General features: G+C 38.5%; 1 protein-coding gene across 6 annotated transcripts in view; it reads right to left on the bottom strand.

Annotated features, from left to right (window-relative positions):
• Nucleotides 1-10574, bottom strand: part of LOC112140180 (troponin T, fast skeletal muscle isoforms) — a 26013-nt gene that overhangs the window by 5983 nt on the left and 9456 nt on the right. For 2 of the 6 annotated variants that reach the window (XM_024263067.2, XM_024263066.2), the window contains 9 exons: nucleotides 9054-9167; nucleotides 5121-5138; nucleotides 4890-4910; nucleotides 2062-2080; nucleotides 1929-1974; nucleotides 1708-1824; nucleotides 1557-1634; nucleotides 1192-1305; nucleotides 1000-1109 (listed from right to left, as the gene is read on the bottom strand). In XM_024263067.2, coding sequence (XP_024118835.1) covers nucleotides 1000-1109; nucleotides 1192-1305; nucleotides 1557-1634; nucleotides 1708-1824; nucleotides 1929-1974; nucleotides 2062-2080; nucleotides 4890-4910; nucleotides 5121-5138; nucleotides 9054-9167 — 637 coding nt within the window. The remainder of the gene's footprint in view (nucleotides 1-999; nucleotides 1110-1191; nucleotides 1306-1556; nucleotides 1635-1707; nucleotides 1825-1928; nucleotides 1975-2061; nucleotides 2081-4889; nucleotides 4911-5120; nucleotides 5139-9053; nucleotides 9168-10574) is intronic. The other 4 variants (XM_036210776.1, XM_024263069.2, XM_024263068.2 and 1 more) reach the window with 3 other exon arrangements.

Below are 10574 nucleotides of genomic sequence, written 5' to 3'. Positions count from 1 at the left end.
AGAAGATTGACAAAAAAAAAAAAAAAAGTTTAAGATGACAAACAAAATTTCTTTCTATCTGAATCTTTGTGGGGTTTTTTTCAGTTTTGTTGATTCTGATCACCTGTTCTAAATAAATGTATAAATGATGATTAAATACAAATAATTTCAATTTTCATCCATCCAGTAAATAGACATACACATAGCAATAAACATTAAAAATTAAGAATCGTGGTTCGATTCGTGAATCGTTGAGCTTGATTCGTGAATCGAATCGAATCGCCACCTAAGCGATGATCCAGCCCTATGCAAGACTTCCTTTCAAAATAAAAGACTTTCTGTGTCACACAGGATCATCTAATGAAGGAAATCTAGTGGTAGGTAGAGTAATGTCACCAATGGAAAAAATATATATATATTTTTAAACATTTGTGGTGCTTCTTAGCCAGAAATTCATAAATCGAGCTTTCTAAAATGAAAAGAGAGCTTGTAATTGTATTCTTGGAACCATGAGGTTAAAACACGTGAATTTGTCTAAATGTTCAGTTCTCAATTATTGAACCACTATTGCTTCTGTGCTTTAAAGGCCAGCAGAGTGATAAGTTATTTTACTCTTTTAAACTTTACTTTACAGTATATTTTCTAAGCTAAAAGCTTTGTATTTTTCTTTAACCAGAGGGGTAGAAAAGTCTCTGGTGTAGCACAAAGACTAAACTTGATCACCTATTGATTTACTGAAGTACTTGTAGTTCACCGACATGTCAGCAGACTTGGAAACATGAAGGGGAATCAGATCCATCTTTCTCTGTGCTTTTGTGGAATGATCAGATAGATTTTTGGGGAAGTGTTGTAGAGTAATTGTCTGTTGTTTATATATGCAGCAGGGAAGCAAAGTTCTCAGTGCATTGATATCCTTACTTGGTCATATATACACAGAAAATACAATTAATACATGTATTAGGAAAAAATATGAAGAGCGTTAAAAAAAAGAATGCAGAATAGAAAACGGTTAGTGTTTACCTCAACTTGTCATCACTGAGATCATCAAAGCTCATAGGTTTGTATCGCTCAGCCAGAATCTTCTTCTTCTTTTCTCTCTCAGTCTGCTTTTTGCCGCGTTTTTGATCGATCTGAAAAAGACAAAAAGTTTTCCTTTAGTCATATCTTCAGTCTCACTTTCAGAACTAAACCAGCTAAAACAAAGAGGAGTACCCTTTGAAGATGGCTGCTGAAGCCTGAGCCCATGTTGGTCAACGCAATCTTCTTCTTCACCTCATCTTCAGCCTTCCTCATAGCATCAGCTTCCTCCTTCCGAATTCTCTCAGCCTGTGAAGAGGATCCAAAAACACAAATATCAAGCGTTTGTAATGAAAAGGTTTGTTTTAATGAACAGAAGTATCTTAAAATGTTGTCTGTTTTCTCCCGTCTGACATGAGATGTGATGAAGGCAGAGCTGCTATGATCATAACTGCAGTGGCTGCTATTATTAAAGCAGTTTTCACTGATGACAACAAACAATTAGCTTGTGCTTATGGTTTCATTCCATTGGAAAGTGAGGTGATGAAAGAACTGAGTACCTCTCGCCTGGCTTGCCGCTCCTTGTCTCTCTCATTGCGGATCCTCTGCTGCTCAGCTCGCTCTGCACGCCGTTTCTCCTGGAAACCAAAAAGTGCACATTGACTACATTTCTGCAGCAAAATTCACCAAAACTCCAGAGCAGAATCTCACGATTCTTTCTTTGAGAGCGATGAGCTCCTCCTCCTCCTTCTTCCTGCACTCAAAGTGAGCATCGATCAGCGACTGGAGCTCCATCAGATCCTTGTTCTGACGCTTCTTCTGGATGTCCTGGTGAAGTCAGAGTACGGGTTCAACACTATGGTAGTGTGGGGACCAGCATGGCACACCGTTTGGATAATTCAAAATGAGTGCGGAAGAAGAAGTCTGCTCACATCAAAGTCCACCTTCTCTCCATCTGGGATCTTGGGAGCAGTAGGTCTGTTTGAGGGGAAACATCGTCAACAGCAGAACAGCAGCTGGAATGGTTACAAGCTTTCAGCCATTAAAACTCAAGGGAAGACTCACTTGAACTTTGGCTTCTCCTCTGGTTACAACCAAAGCAATGAAGAGAAAAGAGGTCATCATTAAAAATCAGAAGTGGATAATGAGGCAAAAGTTAATGAAGAAGATGTGTGTGGACCAAACTGGCAGGTTTTGTTTTCCCTCCTCAGCCTTAACTCTGATGTTAGAGTGAGTTTTATTAACAGTATGTGAGCACCTGTTCTCAGTGATAAACGCACACAGCAATACTGTCGGAGGGTCATGAAAACTACCAAAACAATGAAGAAACACTGATCTGTTGGTGTTTTGGGAGATATTCTTTTCTGGAAATTTGGGATTAAAGCAGGTCAGCAGCTGCAGGCGGAGATGCTGGAAGAGCTGGAGCCAGTAGGAGTGAAAGCTGAGACGGAGCCTGCTGCTGCCTCAGAGTCCACATACACAGAATGAAGAGCATCTTCAGTCAGAAAGATTCCAGCGTTTTTATTTCTGAAGGATAAACGGAAATTGTGCTGTAGAGAACAAAGTAGATTTGCACTGGAGGCCTGACTGTTCCTGTTGTATGAAATTAAAAAAATATATAAAAACCCAGAAACAAAGTAAGTCCAGTAGATCCAAACATCAGCATTGATCATCCAGCTGGGACTTTCTTTGAAATGAGTCTAACAATGAAACTGAAGGTTCTTCTTCTTGGTAGAAACTGAAGCAGGAAGTTATTGACAGTTTACCCTACAGCACAAGTGTCAAACTCAATCACACAAGGGGCCAAAATCCAAAACACACCTTAGGTCACGGGCCAAACAGGATAAACAGTTATTGAACACTAAAACTACATTTTTAAAGCTTTAAAACTGTAGCTTTTTAACATAATTAAGAACTAGATATATAGCATTACCTGTAATAATGCTAGTGTGAATGCTGTAAGCTGAATTTGGCCACTGAAGATGCTGAATAGCTGAAAATGCTGAAATTGATAGCTGGAAACACTCAAGCTGATAGCTGAAAACACTGAAGTTGACTGCCAGCTAAAATATTAGCTAAATTTAAAAATATCCTAAAAAAAATGGAAAAAAATAAATTAGCCAAAACAGCTAGGTTGTAGCTGAAATATTAGCTAAACTCCAAAACAGCCTGAAAAATCTTAGTAAATGCTAAAATAGTCCAAAAAGCTGACAGAATGACCATTTTTAAAACTTTAAAACTGTAACTATTTAACATAACTATTAATAATCAAAAGGCACTTAAATACTTTAAATTATTTTCTCTCAATAAAAATATATTTTTTCAAAATTATACAAGTTAAAAATAAGTGAAAGATTACTTCAGGCCATTAATAACAATAAAATAAAATGATCTGGACGGCCGGATATTTTAGCATTTACTAAGATTTTTTTTGGGCTCTTTTGGAGTTTAGCTAATATTTTAGCTATATGCTAGCTGTTTTGGCTAATTTAGGTCTTTTTTTTGTTTTTTTTTAGGATATTTTGCAGTTCAGCTATTTTTTCAACTACATGCTAGCTGTTTTGGCTAACCTAAGTCTATTTTAGTTTTTTAGGTTAATTTGGCATTTAGTTATTATTTTAGCTGGCTATCAGCTTCAGCGTTTTTAACTATCAATTTCAGCATCTTCAGTGGCCAAATTCAGCTTACAGCATTCACACTAGCATTATCACATTGCATAATGCTTTTTTTAAAGCTAATTTGGCATTTAGATAAAATTTTAGCTGGCAATCAGCTTCAGCGTTTTTTTGCTATCAATTTCATTATCTCGCATTATCACAGGTAATGATATCTAGTTCATAATTATGTTAAAAAGTTTAAGTTTTAAAGTTTTTAAAATTTAGTTTTAGAGTGTTCGATAAATATTTATCCAGTTCAGCCCGCGACCTAAGATGTGTTCTGGATTTTGGCTCCTTATGCGAGTGAGGTTGACACATGTGAGTCAAGCTATGAGACCAGAACTTTATTTTTAGGTGTTCATAATCACTTTTGAATGGAACCCCCTGCTGCCAATCAGAATGGAATACTCATCCAGACCGTGGTATGTATGTTATTTTGACATTGACAGCACAATCTTTACTATCAACCTTAAATCAAGCCTTGTCCAGTGCTCAGTGTTTGAGCATGAATGATTGGTCTACATTGTGGAATGTCTTTAACAAACGTCTTTCTGTTCTTCCTTTAACAAACTCATCTAACAGAAATGGACCTCTTTCCAGCTGAGCAGCAGCAGACTGTGGTTATGTCTGATCTGAAAATGAGCACATTCCTATTCAGATCAGATCAGATCAGATCAGATCAGATCAGATCAGATCATGAGGTGTGCCTGGAAGCTGCTGTCTGTCAGAACATGAACATGTTCTCCCACTGCCCACAAGAGGAAACCTTCTCTGAGTAAAGTCCATCTCCCAAAAATCAAACTGATCTGTGTTTGCTCGTCTCACTTTCCAGCTTAAGCAGTATTCCTGTGTTTTCTTTAAAGACGGACTTGTAGAAGGTCAGAGAGTAAAACGTCTGATTCATCTGAATGTTAATTTAAGGAGAATTAGTTTGTAAATCAAACTTGTTTAATTAAAAAGAGGGATAATCATGACATAAAGTGTGTGAAGGTTTCCATTTTAGAGGCATCCAGCACATCCGTGCACACTTTTCATGAGGGGGTGAGGGTGGGGGGTCTACTTCTGTCATTTCAATTAATGTTTTCTGTGGAGAAGACAGCTACGTTTGGGAAGTGTTTGATTAGCTTAGATCTACGGGAGGAACCCTTCCACAACAAGAGAAAAGAAACCAACAGACATAGAAGGGGAGGAAGTAGCAAGCAAAGCAACAGGGACTCAGCATGAAATACAAACTACCATCTTGATCTCCATCCTCCCCTGGCAGGAAACAATCATGCAAAGAAGAGAAGAAGCAGAGATGAGCAGTGAGGCCCGTGACTCCGCCTCTGCATTGATGAATTCTTGGCCCAGGGCACAACAATGAATCCGATTTATTCTAATCTTCTCCCAAAAGAGGATCAGTGACTTATCCAACAGGGAAACACAGCGTCCGGTCAGAAGAATGGAGAAGAATTCAAATCCACATACCTTCCTCTTCATAGGCTTCTGCATGCAGCAAGCGTCCAAAGCAAGAGCAGAACAGAAATCATTAGCAGCGCTTTGAATGATGCACAGCTTCACAGACACATTTACGGCGTTGGGGTGTTGAGGCTGCCGTCACTGCACAAGTCTCACTACAGCTGATGCTGCATCTTCTCTGGGGGGCCAGACTTTGGTTTGGAGCTCTGTGACAAAACATCACAAGAATACTGGGCCGCATTCACTCACGTTTTCTCAAAGAATTTGATAAAATATCAAAGTCGGGGTTCTTTCAAACGCATCCAGCCAGACGGGCTGATCCTGGTGTGATCATGAGCTGCCTCTCTCTGACGGGTTGGTACATTGATGTATATTACTGGATTGGTCCTTGTCTATTTACCTCTACAGAGACGTGCACGCACACGCACCATTGCTATGTATTGAGTTGACAGAACGCAGCTGTTTCAATGTGACATGCAGAAATCAACCACAAAAATACGCCTAGCTCCCTCATTTTTTAACCCATTTCCACTAAACATGGCTCAAATTAAAGCTCAGGAAATCATTGATGTCGTGGTATATTTACATTTTTATTATCTCTAAAACTAAGCTGTAAAAAGTACAAGAACTGCGCCTTCTAGTGTTACAGGTAACACACTGATGTCAAATGAACAGATTTTTCCTTTGTGCAAGAATCTAATCAACTGAGCTTGTAAATGCTGATTACCCAAGCCCAGAAAGGAGGAGGATTGATTGATGAAGTTCAATAGTATGACTGGCTTATAAACTTGACAAAGGGAAGTAGGGAAGCCCACAACCTCTTAAAAACAGCTCAAAGTGCTGTACAAAGAACAAAAACACCCCCTAACACACACACAAATAAATTCAGAAAAGCAAAACCTTTTTATAATATACCATCATGAAAAAAAAACTTATAAACGGCATAGTTTATTGTGTTTGCATTCCTGACATCGGCTCTCTTCAGTGTTTACGGCACAAAGTGAACGCTGCAGATTCTAACGGGGCTTCTTTCAGTCTGTGTGACCAAAACAGATGTTCAGCACTGACAGGATGCATTTAGAAAATAAATACTTTCCTTTAAAATAAAGATGAGCAACATGTGACCTCAGATGCACTAAAATCCATGCGAGCAATGCAGCAGTCTCCACATATTACTGTGGCCGACGGGAATTTCCATCAGTTTGTATTCTGTGGGAGTAACATCAGCCTCATTTTAAAACATCAAACATTAAAATAAATGAATTGTTAAAGACATCGACGATAACCCATGCTAGCATGCTACATGCTAGCTCCCACTTTAACACAAACTTCCCACTTCCCAGTTGTGTCTGTTGTCTATATTAAAACGTGATTATCTCGTGATGAATCCTCTCCATCGGATTGTTTTGTTGTCCAGGTTGCTGAAGTTGATTGTAAAACATTTTTTTCACCTTTGAGGTTATTTGCGTAACTATTTGAACCTCTTCCATTCTTCACTCAATGCATAACGCTACATGTCTGTCACGCCGTCCGTCACGTGAGGGTCAGTCCAGTAATTTATATCAATGGTTTGGTAAGTGAGTAGAACCTCTGAATTCTGGTTGGATCAGACAAGACAAAGTCTGCATATGAACTCTGGTGTTTAGTCTCCTCAATCTGAATGCAGAGAAAAAATCAAACTGAACTTTAAACAGGAAAGAGAAGAAAAGAAGTGAAGTAGTAATAATAATAATAATTATAATGATCAGAAAAAAAGAAAAGAAGCCATGCTCAAACTTTAAAACTCTGGTTTAAATTTAGTTAACATGGGAGAAAAAGCAGAGATTTTTGTTGACACAGACCCTAATTTCAAAAACCACATCTCACACCCAACCAAGACTGCTTTTTTCATTTAAAACTCAGAACTTTTCTCTCCAGAATTAGAGCAGAGACTTTAATCTAGGTTAAAGATTCAATATGTGGTGCAGACTCCTAGTACAAGTCCTAGTCTGATCTTTTCTGTGTGTTATTACTGCCCTCCTAGTCAGAGCACTTTGTGCTGTCCTGCTCCCAGGTGAGCAGCTAATGGAACTTCATAAGGTAGATTTTGTCATGTGTAAAAGTAGCAACATGGGAAACAAAATATTTCATAGATTGAATGTTAGCCGTTTTAAAGTGTGGGCTCACTCGGATTAACTGATTTTTTAAAAAGAGGTTTTAATCATGATTATGCTGTTGTTTTCTAGGACATAATTTCTGCAGAGCAGCAGGAGTTCATTAGAAATTCACCTCTGAGTTGTGAACTGAACTGCTGGCATTGAGTAAGCCTTGCTCATTTTCCCATGATCCCTTTGTGCGTATATGTTAAAGCACTTTAAAGGTAAAGAAGTTTCTTATCCACCAATCTAACAGCGCAGTATTTCCCAGAGCCAGTTAAACACATTTCTTCTGCATTGCTGGAGGACTTTAATGCTAAAGCAGTTGGGTCTGAGTGTTAGGTCAGGGAGCATCCACGTTCAGCCAGAGACTTGTTCAGTGACTCTGTGTGAGCCACAGATCACGGACCTTTTCAATGAGGAGCTCAGAAGGCAAGGTTCTGCATCACAACACCCCAACGTAAATGCTTTGGCACAAATGGTCATCGCCACGCTTTCTCTACACGCAGAAAATGTAAACATGGCTGACGAAGAAGGCGGAGAATGTGTTTTTACATGACACAAACATTACCCATCATCCCCTCTGCTATGGCCTTCAAGAGTGACAGCACTTTTCTGGGTATGGACATGATAGAGGTCAGTAACAGCAAAATGAGCCGTTAAATTGACAGAAGGCCACGGATGAAACGGGCATTGGTTCATGTAAAGCTAACAGACATTCTTCTTCTCCTTTGACAACATTTAGATGCAGAAACTGACACTGAAGAGACACATTCAACAACACTGGAACAGCAATAGTGACTCAACAATGAGAAACATGGATTTGTTATAAAACGCACATTTCCTGCAGTCATTTACACAAAGTGGTGCATGTTGGGATTTTTTTTATTTTATGGGCAACATGGATAAAATGGATAAAAATGTTGTCTTGCCTTTTATTGTAAAGTCATTGCAGTTTACACTTTTCATCGTAGCAGGAATAAAATAGTGTCATTATAATTGCAATCAGCAATACTGTTAAAGTGATGCAAACAAGAGATTGTGACAAAGTTTTTTTTAAATGTCTTTTGGATGTATTTTACATGCAGACATGGTCACCCTGTGGAGCAGGGGTCACCAAGCCACCAGGGTACCCCCAAGACTTCACAAGGGGCCCGCAGGTCTCTTCTAAAATAGCACAACTCACTTGTGAGCTGCGTCTAAAATTACATGTTATTCTGTTGCTGTGTTTTTTTTAATTACACTTGCCTTTATATAGATTTAAAAATTAAAAAATCTTAAAAATATGTTATGATACATGAACTTTAAATGAGTTTAGGTGACCTCTGACCTACTCCAGTTCAAGGATCATTAATTTAGTTAAAAATACTGCAGATTTGGTCATTAGTTCAAAATGTGACAAGATTTGTTTAAAAATGTGTAAGTTGATTTTTCTTTAACATTATATAATTGATAAACATGGCTCAACATAGTGAAAATGGGACATTTTCCCCATGAAATGTAGAAATGTAAGTGATCATCTGAAAATGTAACAATTCCTGAGATTAATAAAGTGCTGAATATTGATATTTATTTCCTAGCTTGTTGTCATTGTTGATAATTATGATGATAAATCAGTGTCTTTACAGTATTATTAATGTATAACTAACTATGACTAAGCAAATGTGTTATTTCAAAATGGTAGCCTTTCGTATGACTCAGTACCCATGAAGTAGCTGGAGTATGGGAGAGGTTGGTGACCCCTGCTGTGGCGTATGGTGCTGGGTGTCTGTGGGAGAGGAGTGAATGGGCTGCCCATGGCACATACCTTCCAGTGGCTGTGGCTCGGGTTCTGGTTCTGGTTCAGGCTCTACCTCTGGCTCTGCTTCTACCTGGGCCTCCGCCTCAGGGGCTACCTCTACCTCTACTACCTCCTCCTGGGCTACAGGCGGCATGCACCAAACCGTGGGGGTAGAGTGTGTTGGAGAAGGCCGTCAATGAGAACCACAGACATGACAGAGCCATCGTAAGCCAGAATGAAATACAGCTTTAGTATAACATTGCTGGAGAAAAGGAAAAAGATGAGGATGATGATGGTGACATGGAGATGGTTGACGTTTCACACAGAGGCCATGTCAAACTGTTGATGTGCCCATGAATTTTGGATCAGCGTTTGCATGAGCTCTAGCATCCAAAGGCTGCTGTTTCTGGGCGTCACGGGGACCATGCTGAGCACAAACTGGGACATGCTGCTGGTTCTGACCCAACCCGTTTGAGGGAACTCTCACTGAAGAGTTTTAACTGCTCACGAACTCTCATTAAAGTCCCATGAAAATCCTGCTGTGATCCAGATTCCTTCAGCGCTAGCTCCATTTCCTAAGTTGTTGGTGATCTTGTGACAGGTTAACACCTAAAGCGTTGCTGGTGATGCTTAAACAAAATCTAATTTTCATTTGTGGATTTTTAAATATTTTTTTGAGCCCCATAAAATAATTTCTCCCAATCTTTTTTGTCAGTTTCTCATTTCAATTAAATTCAATTTTATTTATATAACCCAATATCACAACAATAATTTCCTCATAGGGCTTAATGTAATTTGACAGAAGCAAAAGGTCGGACATAAAATATTAACAATAGCTAATTGCTAAACTAAATGGACTAAATAAACCTGATTATCCCTGTCCTTAGACTCTCGCTGTGATGTCTCTTTTTTGTTTTTTGGGGGCGGGGGTCCTTTGTGTATGTGACTTGAAAAAAAATTTTGCTCAAAGGCGCCATAAGAAAGAAGAATTGTTAAAGCAATCTGGTCCAGAGCTTTACTGGGGAAGGTCTAATTGATGGGTGATTTATTGAACAGTTTTTCTGCTGATTGCTTGTAATAAACCCTGAGAACTAGCGCAGGTGATTTTCACCCGAGCAAAAGTATTTACATGGTTTTCAATATGCTGCATCTTTCTGAGTGTGATGGGTCTCTGGGTAACGTCTCACATGTCCCAGGAATGGATGGACCAAAGAGTAAGTCACCAGTATCATTAGTTTTTTAATAGGGTTTTTTTTTCTTCTCAAATTCCTAATTTTCAGTAATTTTCAATCATGTTTTTAGGATTTTCCTATATTTTTATTTTCCATTTTGTTACATGAACCACAGTTGTAGAAAAAAACTACTTTAATTTATCATGTTTTTTTTTTTATCTTTTGATTTATTTTATTATATTGAGAAAAAATTACCCGGTAAAAGTGATGGTGTAGCTTTTTAAAGCTAGTGTTCTGGAATTAATGCTCAAACAGAAAACAATTTGACTGAAAGAAGCTGAAAAACCTTAAAACGAGAACATAAAGCTAAACAATA

The sequence above is a fragment of the Oryzias melastigma genome, unplaced genomic scaffold (genome assembly GCF_002922805.2).
Source record: "Oryzias melastigma strain HK-1 unplaced genomic scaffold, ASM292280v2 sc00236, whole genome shotgun sequence".
NCBI classification, from domain to species: Eukaryota; Metazoa; Chordata; class Actinopteri; order Beloniformes; family Adrianichthyidae; genus Oryzias; species Oryzias melastigma.
The sequence above is the reverse complement of the archived record's forward strand: the minus strand, read 5'-3'. Positions and strand labels throughout refer to the sequence as shown.